This window comes from Sceloporus occidentalis, unplaced genomic scaffold (genome assembly GCF_023333645.1).
Source record: "Sceloporus occidentalis isolate IW3139 unplaced genomic scaffold, rSceOcc1.0.p SCAF_250, whole genome shotgun sequence".
NCBI lineage: Eukaryota > Metazoa > Chordata > Lepidosauria > Squamata > Phrynosomatidae > Sceloporus > Sceloporus occidentalis.
In genome coordinates, this window is record NW_028317230.1 from 286,482 (window position 1) to 304,971 (window position 18,490).

Sequence of the window (18,490 nt, forward strand, 5' to 3'; positions counted from 1 at the left end):
ATAATAATAATAACACATTGTACAGCGCTACGGAATATGACGGCGATATATAAATAATAATAACACACATTGTACAGCGCTACGGAGTATGACGGCGATATATAAATAATAATAACAGACATTGTACAGCGCTGCGGAGTATGACGGCGATATATAAATAATAATAACATTGTACAGCGCTACGGAGTATGAAGGCGATATATAAAGAATAATAACACACATTGTACAGCGCTACGGAGTATGAAGGCGATATATAAATAATAATAACACACATTGTACAGCGCTGCGGAGTATGACGGCGATATATAAATAATAACATTGTACAGCGCTACGGAGTATGACGGCGATATATAAATAATAATAACACACATTGTACAGCGCTACGGAGTATGAAGGCGATATATAAATAATAATAACACACATTGTACAGCGCTGCGGAGTATGACGGCGATATATAAATAATAACACACATTGTACAGCACTATGGAGTATGACGGCGATATATAAATAATAATAACACACATTGTACAGCACTACGGAGTATGAAGGCGATATATAAATAATAACACATTGTACAGCGCTACGGAGTATGACGGCGATATATAAATAATAATAACACATTGTACAGCGCTGCGGAGTATGACGGCGATATATAAATAATAATAACACATTGTACAGCGCTGCGGAGTATTATGGCGATATATAAATAATAATAACACACATTGTACAGCGCTGCGGAGTATGACGGCGATATATAAATAATAATAACACATTGTACAGCGCTGCGGAGTATTATGGCGATATATAAATAATAATAACACACATTGTACAGCGCTGCGGAGTATGACGGCGATATATAAATAATAATAACACATTGTACAGCGCTGCGGAGTATTATGGCGATATATAAATAATAACACATTGTACAGCGCTACGGAGTATGACGGCGATATATAAATAATAATAACACATTGTACAGCGCTGCGGAGTATGACGGCGATATATAAATAATAATAACACACATTGTACAGCGCTGCGGAGTATGACGGCGATATATAAATAATAATAACACATTGTACAGCGCTGCGGAGTATTATGGCGATATATAAATAATAACACATTGTACAGCGCTGCGGAGCATGACAGCGATCTATAAATCAATATAACTCAGCTCTTCGTTTCCAGCCCACGTTAATTGCACGAAACACGTGAGGCTAAAGAGCTGACAATCGGCCCCAGGCCATCGCTTGCCTGAAGTACGATGCACTTTCAGTGTTTTTGGTCGCGTCGCCTTTGTTTTTATCTTATTCCGCCCCACTTTGTTCCATTAACATTCCATCTGAAGAGACGCACTTTGCAGAACAAACCCGGATTGTGTTGCCATTAAAATAAAAAAAAAAAAAAAAAGGTAATGATGCTCTGGAACTTTAGCTGACCCACCAGGGGCCGGGGGCCACTCCAGAAGGCTACTAACACCAGTAATCCCTGGGAGGAGCTCAGTGCCCAGGTGTTTAAGGATTATCTCTCCATCAAGCCGCCATTTACCCAATCATTCACAAAAAATGTGTATCTGCTCCTAATCTACCAAGAATATGCCCCCGAGCCCCCCCCCCGAGTCAGGGGAAATTCTTACCAGATGCCCCCCGCCTCTGCAGGGGGCAAACGCACGATGCTACGCGGGGACTCGGCTACCGGAGGGCAGAGCGGCTCAACTTTTTTTTTTTTTTTTTTTTTTTTAGTTATTAAATAAAAAAAAAATCTAAAACGTACAAAAAAAATAATAAAATATATAAAAAAAACACATAAAAACTTAATTCAGTTGTTCCCAAAACAAATCCTATTCTGTAGACGGTATAACAGTTACAAACTTAAAGCCCATCGCTATGTTACAACTCGCAACATCTCATAATCAGCTAGTTGCTATGGCAACACCTCCACTTCCAGCACTTTTCACCGGGCTTGCTCTGTAATCCGGACCCCCCCCCCCCAAGCCTTCGCTACCCACATTCCTGAGTTTTGTTTCTTTAAACTGAGGGGAGTTCCTGCTCTCCTATTGGCTGCGTGGTTGCCATGACATCACTGCGGAGCAATCAGCATCTCCCAGAGCCCGGTGCGAGCGGCCAGAGCCGGTGGGTCGCAGTCTGTTAAAGGGGTACAGACCCCCCAAAAACAAAAAGTTATGAAAAAGAGAGAAAAGAAAAAAACCTCCACCCAGAAAGCCGCGTCTGGTCCTCATTTCCAAACCGGTCAGCTTAGAAGCAGATACTGGGGGGCCGGGGGGGGGGCGTTTCTGCTGCCAATTTAGTTTTTAATGCTTTTAATCTGTTCCAGTGGCTCAGCAGCGACGCTGGAACCCGAAGCCACGGCGTTTAGTTACATTCTGGGGCGAAACATGGACTTTTAATAAAGAGACACCTTTTATACTTTATATGGAACCCCCCGCCCAAAAAAATAAATCACATCGAGGCGACGCACATCAGGGGGTTTAAAGCGGATTTCCCAGCAAATATTATTCCTCGGATCCGATCAAAATACGTTTGCAGAAATATCGCTTTCTTTTTTGCCCCGGTTGTAGTTTTTGCCCCATAATATAAAGTTATCAGCCGTTTGTATGATTCTCGCTCCGTTATCTGAGCCCCGATCTACTAAACCCCCCCCCCCCCGACTCCTTATCATACTGCCTGTGGGGAGCAATAGAACGGCTCAGTCTTAATCACCCAGCCGGACTCTCTGGGTAATGAAAGTCTATGGAGGGACGGACTTCATTAGCATCGCCATAAAGCATCAGCTCAGTGTGGTGATTGAGCCGGGAAAGTCACCCAAAATATCACATGACTGACAGCACAAATATGTATAAAATTAGCATCGGTTCCGCTGTTCGGAGGAGTAAGTCGGCTCAGTGAGAGCCTCGCAGCCTCGCTGACACAAATCTTACTGTAAGGAAATAAATAGAAAGGCACTGGGGGGGAATAAGTCATTCAACTTTATACATCGCTTATTTTTCCTTTTTTATATATATTTATTTTTTTTACCCAGAGGAAAAAAAAAATACGTATAAAATTACAAAAAATAAAAATAAATAGCCAGGCTTGTTCTGGGGCCGCACGGATGAGATTCAGGATGTATGTCTATCCCCATGCATGTTTAATACCCTCTACCACTTCTGCTGGGAAACTGATCCCTGTATCTATAAATGTCATTATACACCCGATGAGACATGCAAATAGACAGCAGAAACCCTAATTCCACCTAAAACCTGTTATCAAAACTCAGCCCTGCGAGCACACATCCGGGGGGGGGGGGGGGGGGGGATGGCTCAACAGATAGACAGAAGAAAATGATGATGCAATAAAGGACAATAAAACCTGAAATCAGCAGAAATAAATAAACGGTGAGCGAGATGATGTAAAATGATGATGACATAAGAGGGAAATCATTCACTGTGAGGATGTACAGAAATGCTGCAACAGACGCAGGGTCCAAAGGGATCCGCCGCCCCGCCGAGACACAGCACAGGATCCTTAAAGGAACAGGCCACTAAACAATAAATAAATGCCACTTTTTTTTTTTTTTATAATAAAAAACATATTAAAGAAAAATTAAAAACATTAAAAAGCATTTCTAGAGATGATTGTAAGATTACGGGAGCCGCTCTCAGTCTTGACTATGATGGGGAGGAAAAACGTGTCTGCTTCTATTCATACAATACGCCTTACTGGCCCTATAAACGTAACAGCGAGTGACAAATCACCTACCAAGGGGGCAAAAAAGGGGTGGATACGGCCCCCGCCCCCCTATCACAGGGCAGAAGGGGTAACAATGACGCCCCTCTTCCTTTTTCCATCCCATTGTTAAGGCAGAGATAAGGATTCCAAGCAGCAGCCATTAGTCTGATCTCAACGCAAACATTAGAGGTTAATGAACCCCAGCTTAACCCTTCGTACGCCACAAGACTCACCCCTCCCCTCCTGCAAAGAGTTAAAACAAACATGCCTTAACAGATTGCACCCCCCAACCCCCCCCCCCCACGCTCTAAATTAGATTATTTTGTTGAAAACAAACTTAACAAAAAATGGTCAGAGACACCGGGCTGCAGTCACAAACACTGGACTTCTGAGGAACGGCGGGGCAGTCACCATGGAAACCGGCATGGCATTTTGATAAATCCGCTCTGAGCGCTGGTAATGAATGATTGTGTCACACGCGGTGTAAGCTCTTTGGCCCAGGTGTCACTAACTTTTGCATAACTATTGGCCTTCTGTACTCCTTAACTGCCCCCCCCCCGACACATACTAATTTACATATAAATGTTTGGGGGAAATCCCCTCAGCTACTAATTACCCGGATTATATAACCCCCCCTCCGCCCCCACCCAGGCGCAGATACCCCATATACGACGTAATGATGGAGGATCTGCGATTCCGCATACAGCACCCAACCCCCCTGGGCTCAGGATCCACGCACCTGTTCCCAGGTGAGGTTTCCCAGACAGAGGGGGGGGGGGCTCAGGGATGGCCAATGAAGGGGGAAAAAAAAGTGAGAAGCGAAACAAAAGAGGATTGGACTCCCAGCGCAGGCGGTTGCTTTCAGTTACATCACTCGAGTGAAACACACGGCGCTCTTGCATAAGCGAGCAGCTGCACGGTGACATGCGCGGGATCCGTGACAGGAAAGACTAACGGCGATGTCACCGATATTACGTCATCGGAGGACCGTTTACCCCGGGAGCCGAGATACGGGGGTAACAGACATGGTTAAAGGGCACTCTAACACATACATGTGCCCCCCCCTTACAAACACACGAGGGGGGGGTTCTGCAGGATGCCCCTTTACCCCCTCCCCGGGTATTTTCAGTACTTTACTATGCGTGCTTCTTTAATGGAGACGTTAGCCGGTCCCTTTAATTCCAGGGCGATGTTAATGTATCGGGGTCAGGAAACGTTCTGCATTCTGGATACAGTTTGGAAAAAGTTTCAGATTTTATGCTTTGGGGGGGTGGGGAGGACGGGTTAAGCTTCCATGTGATTGGCCGACGGGCAGATTGCAACCCAGGACTCAGCATTGCATAATTCAGCTGCTCCGCATGTACGCATTCCCATAGAGCCAGCCCGGCTAATGAAGAAAGAAGAGGAAAAAAGGGGCAAATCTGCTAAGATTCAGGAGCCGTATGTCTACCCCATGCATGTTAAACCCCCCCCTACTGTATTAGCTTCTACCACCTCTGCTGGGTGTCTGTTTCACATAACTGCCACACTACATCACCTGGTACCGTTACCCCGAAGCTGTATTAACAGGACCGGTAGGGATCATGAATGGTCCACTAAAGGTTCTGTTTTAGGAGGATCCCCACTAAAAACCTCCGACCCCCAGGAGGCGCTCAGGAATTTATTGCCCCGGCAGGGCGTGATAATGCAGGCGACGCGAAGACTTTACTACCCCAGAACTAACACTCTATTAACACTCGATTCACATGGAATGTCCAAAACCGGACATTCTACACGTAAAGCCACGAATAGAGCCGGGTCATTAACGGGTTAAAACGCGCCAATTAGTGTCTGTCGCCCGTTTGATTCGGAGGCTGTGAATAATCGCAAACAGTATCGAGTGGGGATTATTAACTAAACGAGGAGTTATGGGTGCCCTGAAGGGCTAATCCCGGATTTCTTCTCCACCCTGCACAATGTATGGTTCAATCATTGAGTCTTCATGTCAACTCAAGATTAAGTGAATAAATCCCCAAAATCCCTAAAAACCAGTAAACCGTGAGATTTGTTTTGAGTCAATCAACGTATGAAGAGCTCTCGACTACCAGCAGCTTCAGATGGCGGATCCCCGAAGAACTGAGCCAATTAATCCATTTAAAGAGGGTTCAAGAGGCTAGCGTTTGGGGGAAAACTGAGGGATTGTGTCATTTTACCGTTTAATCCCCCGGATTATACTAACGGCCTCCGGGGCCCTCGAAGCTGAGCGGCGGTGGCAGGCGAGAGGACGTTGCGGACATTTCCCAAGGTCAACAGGGGTTACGTGCTGCCTGCGCTCTCCTCTTATTGGACAAGTGAGGTCATCCCACCGAGACCCTCCAGACACGGCGTCTCGCTGTCGGACACATTTACTACCAAACAGAGAGTTTTTACATCAAGCAGGTTCCTGGGGGACCGCAAAGTGCGCAGGGACCACCCGACGCGCTCCGCAGAGGAGCTCTAAAGGTCGTCTTCTGTCCCAAGGAATCAATATTCCGATATCGACAACGAGACAGTCACCGGCAGCAAGAGACGCGATCTCATAACCCCCCCAAAAGAAATATGGAGGCCAAACCTCAATCAGGCGTTGGTCTCGTCTTAGATTCAGGAGCCGTATGTCTATCCCATGAATGTTTAATCCCCTCACTGTATTACCCTCTACCACTTCTGCTGGGCGGCTGCTCCCCTTATATACCACCCTAAACCACAAGATTCCATTCTGGGCCAGCATTCCAAAACAGAACAGTTAGTTGAAACATTCTCTTTGGTTTCCATGGTGATTACTCTACTTTGTGACATTTGCAACAGGCTCGCCGTTTGTAACCAAGGCCCCAAAATGAGAGCAGCCTCTTATGCGACTGTTAAGGGATTTGGAAAAAATGTTTTAAAAAAGTATTCGAAATTCTGAAATTGTATAAGTAACCTGTGAGCGGTACGACGCGCCATACTGGAAAATATATATATATATTTTTTTTTAAATGAAGTCCAAATTTTAAATCAATGCAAATTATATCCCAAATCCAACCCGTAATATCTCGCCATCGCCAGCCGCTCTATCCATTCCATGTATTTGTTCTTTATTATTATTATTATTATTATTTATATATATTTATGTTTTTTATTTTAAGTCTGCCACCAATAATAAAAATAAATATTTTTTTTACCGCTTGGCGAATTAATTCGGAGACTCCTGAGAAAAGTCAAGAATTTAAATGTGAAACTCGAGACGGACAGACAGAAGATCACAGACAGGTGACGAGAACCTGAGGGCCGAGGGGGTCCGGAGGGCCGCTTTCCATGGACTCCTTTATTATTATTTTTTTACATTTAACAAGAAATTGAATTTTATAGAAATAAAAGGAATGCCCCCCTTTTTTTTCACCATCAGGCTCAATAAAAACAAGAAGGCGCTGAGAGCGGCTCCAGGAAACCAACAAGCGGCTGCGAAATGCGCTTTAAAACCCCCCAGACGTTAAAGAAAACACATCGTGAACTTCAGTGGCGGAAAATAGCCCCGTATAACTCAAACAAGGTGCAGTTTGGGCTGAATTAGCACTGTTTACGCAGGAAAAGAAACGCTCATTTATGATACTCGAGTAAACAAAGAGTGGGGGGGGGGGGCAGGTGGTGATGACCTCGGAAAACACTTTTGTGGACTTTGAAAAAAAGGTATTTTTTTTTCCCAGCCTTGCCAGGTTTTGGGTTTCGGCAAATGCGGCCTAGAAAGGGTTAAAAGGTTGCATTCCACGGAAGCCTCCATCCCAGCACACATCAACCCTTCCCAGTATCTCCCAGTCTCTCCCAGTGTCACCAGCTCCATTAGCAAGTCTTCAGGTAACACCGGGGGCCCATCACAGGAGCCAAATCCTGATTGATTCCAACAGGGGGGGGGGGTAAAAATATTTCCTGGGCAAATCATTAGCTGCTGTTTATCCCAAAACAAATACCTCTGTTTGGGGCAATAAGAGGCTCTTTTCAAGCTAAAGAAGGGAAGTTTCTTCTAAACATCAATAAAAAGGGAAATTATGTTTCTCAAGAAACATAAAAAAAAAAAAAATTATATATAAAAATATATAAAAAATAAAATGATGTCATAGCTAAAAAAACATTTGCCTTTAAATTATATTAAAATAGTATAAATTATTAGATTGAGACCCCAAAAAAATAAAATTTATATTAATATAATAAATAATATATATTAAAATATAAAAGTGCAAATACAATTTTCATGATCACTCTACGGCGCATAATACAGCCAGGAACATATATTCACTATATATATATATATCCCCGACATGTTCTGTAGCGCTGTACAAACAATGGTATATCTCAGGAACAGATACATTCCCTCTGGTGGAGGGTCCGCTTACATATAGAACACGCAAGCTCCTTGTAGCCCCCCCCGACCTAGCGTCACGTGCCGCAGAAGCCTTCTTTGCACCCCACCGGCAGGGCAGGTGTTAAACTTTCCAATTCCAACATCACATCCCCCACACGGCACAAAAACCTTTCAATTAATCAGACTTTTGGGTAAAAGCAGGAACTTGACCCCAAACTCCGCAGAAAGTAAACATTCCATCCCTCACAAATACCATCAGGAGCCCGAAATGCTAATAATTTCATATCAAAACCTCGCTAACCTTTACTCAGCGGGGCGGAAAAAATCCGATCGGCGCCTCATCGAGCCCAACGCCAACATGAAACAATAACGGGGCGAGAAATGCAAAAAAAAAAAAAAAAAAAAAAAAAAAAAAAAAGCCGAAATTCATAATAATATACAAAAAAAAAAAAAAGATTAACCCCCTGAGTGCCAGGGTCATGCCTGGAAACAAAGTAAATAGGCATAAAAAATATATATATTTTTAATTATTTTTGTTAACAAAATAAAAAAAAAAAAAAGAAAGAAAGAAAAAAAAAAAAAGGGAGAAAGCCCCAATAAATCGAAAGAGGTCCTACACATACCGGGACTCCTAGGACCTGCACGTGGAAGCGTGTAAACATACATACAGCATTACGTGTTATACACAGCGGACTCAGAGATAAGAAGATCCGTACGGCCCCCGCTGTTATCGCACGGACAGGTCGACCACGGAAACCTCATCCAGCCATCCAAAGCAACCGAGCATCAGCACACGGATACACGCTACATGCACACGGACATTCTATATGTACATATACAGGAATATATTAGCATGTTACTTACATTCTATATGTTTGTATACAGGGACGCGGCATCACGTCAGTTACATTCTATATGCACGCATATAGGGGATATGCTGACAGCTGAAGGTACATAATGCAGAGATCCAAGCAAACTGCAGGCAGCCCCCATGGCTGAGAGTTCTGAGAGTTGCGCACTGGGGGGACCGGGTTTTACAGAAACTCACAAGTTACAGTCAGAGTAGATGCTTCAGAGAGCGGCACGCAAACCTCTGTCTGTATATCACCCCGGGGACTTATACACGCATGTACCCCCATATACCCCGCATCCCACCCCCATATACCCCGCATCCCGCCCCTATACACCCCGCATCCCACCCCCATATACCCCGCATCCAGCCCCTATACACCCCGCATCCCACCCCTGCACCCCCATACACCCCGCATCTAATGCATGCCTGCACCCCCATACACCCCGCATCCCCATACACCCCGCATCTAATGCATGCCTGCACCCCCATACACCCCGCATCCCACCCCTGCACCCCTATACACCCCGCATCTAATGCATGTCTGCCCCCCCTATACACCCCGCTTCCCACCCCTGCACCTAATGCATCCAGACCCTGCACCCCGCATCTAATGCATGCATCTGCCCCCCCCCGGTGCATTTACCCCCCCCCGGTGCATTTACCCCCCCCCGGTGCATTTACCCCCCGAGCTGCACCGAGGCCGGTAGGAAGGAGAGGACTCACCGTTGGCGGACACGGCCAGGGTTCCCGATCCGCTCTTAACTAAGAATGAATTGGGGCCAAAGTCAGCCTCCGAGTCCGAGTCCGGCGGCCTCCCTCCGCCCAGCAGCCTCCGCTGGCAGTCATTGGCTCCCGGGATGGGGGGAGGGGACGGGGTTGATGAAGCTGATGAACAATGCAAAGTGGGACCTGCGAACCACAAACACACAGATCAGAGAGGGGGGGCAACGGGGTACATAGAGGAGGAGGAGGGGGGGGCAACAAAGTATAACGAAGGGGGGACACTGGATGATCGGCACACCCTGGCAAGGAAACGGTTAACCCCATGGCACATTTAACTCTTGCAATGCTGGGGCCCCCAGCCATACACTTGACTTACAATTAACCCCTTAATGCTGGCGAGGCACTGCTACGGTTACTGTATTTTCCCCTTTTAACACCTTTAGTGCCACAGGGCTGGAAGCACAGGACATGCTTTCTAGTTAACCTGTTATATGCCCATTCCTAGCCATGGCTACTGTGTTACTTGCCCTTGGCCTTGCCGGTAGGGTAACCCTTTCTGTGCTGGGGTGAGAGCTGTTGTGCCGGTTCCACATTTAGCCCTTAAAAAGCTTAATTTGACCATAAAGCCGGTTGTTGGATTATTATTTGCCCCCTGCCCCCCCCTGGCGTGCCACCCCATCTGGGTGAATTAAGGGGGCCACATAGGACAGGTTTGCAGATACAGACATGACATTGACACGTTTAATTTACACGGTAGATGGAAATAAACCAATGACATATTTTATTACATATGTCTATCCCGCGCGTTAAATCCCCTCACTGTATTACCCTCTACCGCCTCTGCTGGGAGGCTGTTCCACTTATCTACCCCCCTCTCAGTAAGGTAAAACTTCCTTCCATCCCGTCTCAGCCTCTGACTCGCTAGTGTTAGATTCCGGTCTCTTGTTGTAACTTCCCTCCTATTTCTCTCTCTATCGGGGTTTTAACTCCGTGACTCCCGTCTCAGGGCCCGGGCGATACCCAATGAAGCTGCTGATTCCGCGGGGTCCTCATTCCATTCCCAGTGGGGATCAGAGACCCCGCCGTGGGATGAAAGCCCCCTCGCTGTCTCCTGATGCAAATCCCCCCAGATCCTCCATACTGAGCCGCCTGAATACAGCAGACTTTTCCCACAAAAAGAGATTAGCCTCGGAAGGCTCGGGATCAATGAAAGCAGAGAGCGGCCCCGCCGCCTTCACTCCCGTGTCAGGGTTTAGTGCTTTGTTACGCGCCGTATCAGCCACATCAGATTTGGGGGCCAAAGCTTGTTTTTTTGGCATTTCACGGATGCGTAGCCCTTTAATTACTGAGCCAGACTGATGTGATTGACACCTCTGCCCCACCCCCAAATGGGAGGAACCATTATTATTATGTATTGATTTGTATGGCACCATCATATTCAGTAGCGCTGTATAACGGCATGCATCATATACCAAATGAATACAAGAAAACCTGTTCTATGTTATTGTCCGCTCTCGTGTACAATGGGGTATATGCATAAGGTATATGGGGTATACTCATGAGGTATATGGGGTATATTTATAGGGTATACTCATTGAGTATATTTATGGGGTATACTCATGGGGTATATGCATGGGGTATATTCCTAGAGTATATTTATAGGGTATACTCATGGGGTATATGCATGGGGTATATGGGGTATATTTATGGGGTATACTCATGGGGTATATGGGGTATACTCATGGGGTATATTCATGGGGTATATTCATAGAGTATATTTATGGGGTATACTCATGGGGTATATGGGGTATATGCATGGGGTATATGGGGTATATTCATGGGGTATATGGGGTATATTCATGGGGTATACTCATGGGGTATATGGGGTATATGCATGGGGTATATGGGGTATATTCATGGGGTATATTCATGGGGTATATGGGGTATATTCATGGGGTATACTCATGGGGTATATGCATGGGGTATATACATGGGGTATATATGGGGTACTGTTTCAGTTGATCTGGAGGCAGCATCCCAGTCACATCCCCAATGGCAGAATCAGCTGTTTTCCCTACTAGCAATACCACAAATGGCCACAGGGGGCATCTAAACTCTGTAAATGGGCAGCATTTAAAATAATACTGGCTCCTTTCTGAGCTCCTTTAATGGGATTTCAGGTGGGTGCTAATGCACCCAGAGCACAGAAGCCCCCCCATCACCAACACGTTTCACTTATATAGCACCAGCACATGCCGTAGCGCTGCTCCATCCCAAACTGACAATAACATGAATACATATATAACACAGACCGGGGCAGACGGAGACGAGGGCCCTGCTGCAGGGAGCTTACAATCTATCAGGTGGTTGAGGGAGAATGAGGAAGGACAAGCGGCTGCTTGGCTGAGGATGATAGCCCGGCGCTCCGCAGTGATGACACACAGACGGGGCGGCTGAGGGTGCTGCCAGTGGCATCACTCAAGGTAAATACAGATTCAGGTTTGGGGGTTATTAACCCTTAAAGACAAAGGCAACTCTTGACGCATTTAACCCTATTTAACAATCAAGGGTTAATTTTTAAGGTGATCTAGAAATTAAATATAACTTAATAAAAAAAAACAAAAAACTAAAAGTGTTTATTTGCTTAAAATGTGACTTTTTTATCAATTAAAAATTGTTAAAAGCGCAGCCGCGTCCATACTACTAATTGGAGCTCGCCCCCCCCGGACGTAGCTCCAATTAGTAGTACGGACGCGGCTGCGCCTTCCTGGCCCAATTCACTGCACCCTGAAAATCATCTCCTTGGACTTTTCTCTCTTAGATAAGTTTGCGAAATGATGTAAGAAATCACTACAGAATTTACTGATTTCCTGCTAAAAACAAAACTCTCCTCAAGATATATAATAATAATAATAATAATAATAATAATAACAACAATATATAATAATAATAATAACAATATAATAATAATAACAATATATAATAATAATATATAATAATAATAATAATATATAATAATAATAATAACAATATATAATAATAATAATAATATATAATAATAATAATAACAATAATAATATATAATAATAATAATAACAATAATAATATATAATAATAATAATAACAATATATAATAACAATATATAAGAATAATAATAATAACAATATATAATAATAATAACAATATATAAGAATAATAAGAATAATAACAATATATATAATAATAATAATAACAATATATAATAATAATAATAATTAATAATAATAATAACAATATATAACAATATATAATAATAATAACAATATATAATAACAACAATAATATATAATAATAAATAATACAAATAATAAATAACGGGGAAAATATTGATTCAAAAGCATTTTCAATAAACGCCAATTTTTTTGGAAGAATAATGGGGTTTTAGTTCCCCCGTTTAATTAATAAAGCTGTTTCTTGCTGTTTCTATACACATTATCGGGGCTTTTAGGGCTGTAGAACCCTGCGATCCCCTCATACCCAGCAAACATTCTGACCTCCTAGAAAAGAGGGGCATCGGGGTATTTGGGAGAGGGACTATCAAAGCTAAACAGGGACAGGGGGGAAGTATGCTTCTGAATGCTAACTGACACCCCTGTGCGGTGGAACGCTGCTCTCTGCCGAGGCTCCGGGTACGGGATTTGCACCGGGCTGCAGACCGTTGCACCAACGAAGTGCCAGGGCTGGTGTCAGGGATTGCCCCTGGATACTCTGCATGTTACCCCCGGGGCAGGGACTGCGTGTGACGGATTGCCGGGAGTCGCAATTATATCCGGCCTCCGTACTCTCCTCTGATTTAGCTTCACGATTGGTGCTTTTCTCCCTGCCATATCACAGCTGGAATCCCTGCTTGAACACAGGTGTCTCCATTCAGAATATCTTCACCTCCTGACCAGTCATGGTTTCCATGACAACCACCATAAGAGCCAGTTGGCTGCCGCCGTTACAGAGTCGCTGTGGCCATGCTGTGGGGATTTAAAGGGCCGGTATAGACAGCTGTATGGGAATCCTGAGACAGCATCACCGCAGGGGTGGGGAGCGTGGGTAGATCAGAGCTTCCCTCCCCGCTCCACCCCGTCTACTAATTAATATTCAGCACAAAAACATAATAATCATTCACGTTCTGCTCCACGGCGGCCCCATCCGGCCCCCGCCCGGCCCCCGCCCGTTTCTCCTGCTGTAAAGACTCAAACCTTAATCAGTCGTTGGTCTCGTCTTAGATTCAGGAGCCGTCTATCTATCCCGCGCATGTTTAATCCCCTCACTGTATTACCCTCTACCATCTCTGCTGGGAGGCTGTTCCACACATCTAAAATTGACACTTTATTATGGCCTAGAAACCAAATGTACACCCCTCCTAATAATATATATATAAAAAGAAAAATATTTTTTTACATAGTAACAGAGGTTTTTTTTATTTTTTTTACATAGTAACAGAGTATTTAAAAAAAAAAAAATTTTACATAGTAAAACGTAGTAATTTAGGTTGAAAAAAGTTTATCAAGTTCTACCCCCCCCCCTTCTACCAATCCCTCCTGCTTTTGATCCAAAAGAAGGCAAAAAAACCCCCAATTAATCAATTTTTGAATTTTGCCATTTAGGGGGAAAATTCCTTTTCCAAAAGCGGATTTCTCCCCGGATGGAGAAGCAAAATATTAACGTTTATTCTGTCATTTATAGCCCCGGATGTTCTGCAAACATCAGATTTGCACTTTTATAGAAAAAAAAAATCAGATAAACTTCCAACATTTATTTAAAAATTCTATTATTTATATATATGTAAAAAAATATAGATTTAACAGAAAAGGAAATGCCCATCCCCCACTCTTTGATATTCTTATTATTACAGGCGATTAATTATTAATTCATTATTAATTCTAACAATAATTCACGTCCCCCCCCCACGGATTTCAGTCTTTTGCCAATCCTTCTCTGAATTCTTTAATTATTCTATTTGTGTGATTTATAACTTTTTGAATAAATAAAAACAGTTTCAGAAGTGTGAATTTCCCTTAAAGACGTGACGCGTCCCCAAAAATTAATTGATACCCCCCAAAAAGCACAAAATGTAAGTACCCCGCCCACTGATGGCAACGGACCCGCCCACTTATACAACAGATCCGCCCACCCACACCCCAAATGATTGGAGAGTGCGCGGCCGCTGACATTATTTTATTGGAATATATCTTTTTATTTATTTTTCTCATTATTTTAATGTTAACGTTGTTTTTTTAATCCGGCGCTGCTATGGCAATCTTCCCAGGTTTACGGGGCCGAAGCCCATTTGCGTTAATTAAACCCGCCCCGCGCATAATAAAATACGGCGACTCCGTTCCACGTCGGTAAAAAACGGGCAAAGTTTTTTTCTAACTCTATTTCTGATTAGATTTATAATTAAAATGTCGGAATTCCGCTTATCACCGTGGAAACGGGGGAATCAGGATGATTTCTGCACATCTAAAAAAAAAAAGAAAAAAAAAAAAAAAAGTAACAACAGACACTTATATAGCGTCAGATCCAGGAGCCGTATGTCTGTCCCATGCATGTTTAAATCCCCTCGCTGTATTACCCTCCACCACCTCTGCTGGGAAGCTGTTCCCCTTATCCACCACCCTCTGAGTAAAGTAAAGCATCTAATGTGATTCCCTGGCAGCGGCTGTACTTGTAACGAGGTCCTAATGACTGCGAGAGACGTCTCCTTGATGAAGGGACTCGTGTTTGCAAATAAAAAGTGTGACCGCGCTGACGGGGGGTCCCGCGTGGCCCCCGGCCGGCCTCTCACTTACCACCCGATGAGGGCTCGGGGAAATCAGATACTCAGCAGCCGCTCTCCTCCGTTCCTTCGCATCAGGTGCAGATATTTCTGGATTCTTTTCCTCATCTGCCAAGTGTCCCTCTTTAGTTCGGCCAGTCCCTCTCTAGGCCCCAAATCCCTTGTGCCCCCCCTTCCTACCCGCTGCCCCTCTTTTCCTAGGAACTCAACACTTCTAAATAAGATTAGTAACCCAAACCAAAAAAGAACTTTAAGAAGTCAGCCTACTGAGAGGCGGAGGTCTGCCAAACTACTACCCGCTCCGAGGATTGTTTCAGAGACGTCAGTGTTTATTTATATGGCGGCATCGTATGCCGAAGCGCTTGACCAACCAGAGGGCGATCTGTCCCCCCATCCGCCCTCCCCCTGACCTGCCACTGGTGATGCAGCTTAAATTCTATAAAAATGAAAAACTAAATACGAGTAAAAAAAAACAACGTAATTTTCACAAATTCCAAGGGAAATGATCCCAAAATCCTTTTCTCCTAAACTCGTCGCATTTTCGCCTTTATGGATAACCGCCTGTCAGCGCCGTGTTGTCAGCCGGGGGGGGGGGTATGAGAATGCTACAGACTCGGCCCCGTCAGAGAGCTCGGCGGTCTCTATGTGGAGTTTCTATAATGAGGCCGCCACACTTATTGTTGATCCAGATTTTCGTAATCAGAAATGATGTTTTTATTAAAGTTGGCTTCATGAATACTTTATGAATATTTGGTTCCCCGACTGAGAATGAGAAGCGACCCCGACACCTCCAGAACCATGCTGCGTTCCCACCGCGTCGTTCTACTGTCCTATTACCTGCTCGGCGGGGTCACGGATTCAGGCGTAAAGGCACGAACCGACCCGTTAGCATGTCGTATAAACGCCGAAAGCAGACGACGCAGGCTGGGGCTTCATGCTGAGCGCTTTTTATTCTTTGGATTTTTTTTGCACTGGTTTTTGCACTGGTTTTTGCACTGGTTTTGCACTGGTTTTTGCACTGGTTTTGCACTGGTTTTTGCACTGGTTTTGCACTGGTTGTGCACTGGTTTTGCACTGGTTTTTGCACTGGTTGTGCACTGGTTTTGCACTGGTTTTGAACTGGTTTTTGCACTGGTTGTGCACTGGTTTTGCACTGGTTGTGCACTAGTTTTTGCACTGGTTTTGCATTGGTTTTTGCACTGGTTTTGCACTGGTTTTTGCACTGGTTTTTGCACTGGTTTTGCACTGGTTGTGCACTAGTTTTTGCACTGGTTTTGCATTGGTTTTTGCACTGGTTTTGAACTGGTTTTTGCACTGGTTGTGCACTGGTTGTGCACTGGTTTTGCACTGGTTTTGCATTGGTTTTTGCACTGGTTTTGCACTGGTTTTGCACTGGTTTTTGCACTGGTTTTTGCACTGGTTTTGCACTGGTTTTGCACTGGTTTTTGCACTGGTTTTGCACTGGTTTTGCACTGGTTTTTGCACTGGTTTTGCACTGGTTTTGCACTGGTTGTGCACTAGTTTTTGCACTGGTTTTGCACTGGTTTTTGCACTGGTTTTGCACTGGTTTTGCACTGGGATATTCTGTCGTTTCTGTCGGATATTGTTTTTATGAAGCCGCGCTGGGACGCGATCCCTTAAAGGTCCATTTTCTCTGATGCGGGGGTGCAGCGGCCCCCTCCCTTCTAACGATGGGATATCGAGTGGTTCTTCCCCTTGCAGGAAAGGACCAGAGAGGATGTGGCCCTCCCGCGGGCCTTTTGGACGGGTAGGGCAGGAACGGTTCGCATATCCCTTTGGAGAATGCAGAAAGAAGGGCATCTAATACATTTCTGGCACCTTCTGTACATCACAGCCCTGAACGTCGAGCTTCGAAAAAGACGCAGGACAGGAACCGGTAGCCTGAAAGTAGAGGCTCAGAGGCTCAGATGGAAGTTTTACTTTACGGAGAGGGTGGTAGATAAGTGGAGCAGCCTCCCAGCAGAAGTGGTGGAGGGTAATACAGTGAGGGGATTAAACATGCGCGGGATAGACATACGGCTCCTGAATCTAAGACGAGACCAACGACTGATTAAGGTTTGAGTCTTTACAGCAGGAGAAACGGGCGACTAGTCGGGGGCCGGATGGGGCCGCCATGGAGCAGAACGTGAATGATTATTATGTTTTTGTGCTGAATATTAATTAGTAGACGGGGTGGAGCGGGGAGGGAAGCTCTGATCTACCCACGCTCCCCACCCCTGCGGTGATGCTGTCTCTGCGCACAGGATTCCCATACAGCTGTCCACACCGGCCCTTCAAATCCCCACAGCATGGCCACAGCGACTTGGTAACGGCGGCAGCCAACTGGTTCTTATAACAGTTGTTAGACGGGGGTCCGGTTGGGGCCGATCTGCTGGCAGGTTCTGGGTTTCTATGACTTTGCACCCCGCTGAACACAAATTCAAAGGAACACGCAATGGATCCCTTCCCGGTGGGAATTCCTTAAAGCCGTCACTTAGTTAATGAGGAGCAGATCCGCTGCATGCGCGGCTAGCGCTTTAACGCACCGTATGGTACTTCTGAAGATATTTGTAACAGAACAGCTGCTGTCACAGTTCCAGCGTCTCCTGGAGATAACATCGCTGCGGCCCCCCGGACCCACCCCTCCGAGACTGCCACTTAATTTAACATTTCACGCTCTCTTTATTTAACAACCCCCCCCCCCGGAAATAATTCTTTAACCGCATAACATTTCTTAGCGTGTTCATATTTTCCCCGGGAACACTTAATTGTCATGTGACGCAAGAGCAGGCACTGATTGGCTGCTGTTGTTCTTATGTGATTAAAAATTTAAGTAAGATGAGGGATGAGCGTACTGTGCCTTTAATTCCTGAACCCGGGACCAAGCCCCTATTACTCATGAATGATGGCCCCCGGGGGTTTTCAGTGTTTTGGTCGCTGTCCTCGTTATCTCAGGAGGCTCTCGTTCTTGGCACCGACCAACAACAATTAGGATTATTTTCAAGGAACAAAAACAAAAAAAAAA

At 44.8% G+C, this 18,490-nt stretch overlaps 1 protein-coding gene across 4 annotated transcripts in view; it reads right to left on the reverse strand.

Annotated features, from left to right (window-relative positions):
- Window positions 1-18,490, reverse strand: part of LOC149276033 (teneurin-4-like) — a 144,744-nt gene that overhangs the window by 68,187 nt on the left and 58,067 nt on the right. For 2 of the 4 annotated variants that reach the window (XM_089503994.1, XM_089503992.1), the window contains exon 3: window positions 9,656-9,841. The exons of 1 other annotated variant lie outside the window; for it this stretch is intronic. In XM_089503994.1, coding sequence (XP_089360120.1) covers window positions 9,656-9,841 — 186 coding nt within the window. Of the gene's footprint in view, window positions 1-6,402; window positions 6,419-9,655; window positions 9,842-18,490 lie in introns of all 4 variants that reach the window. One more of the 4 variants, XM_089503991.1, reaches the window with a different exon arrangement.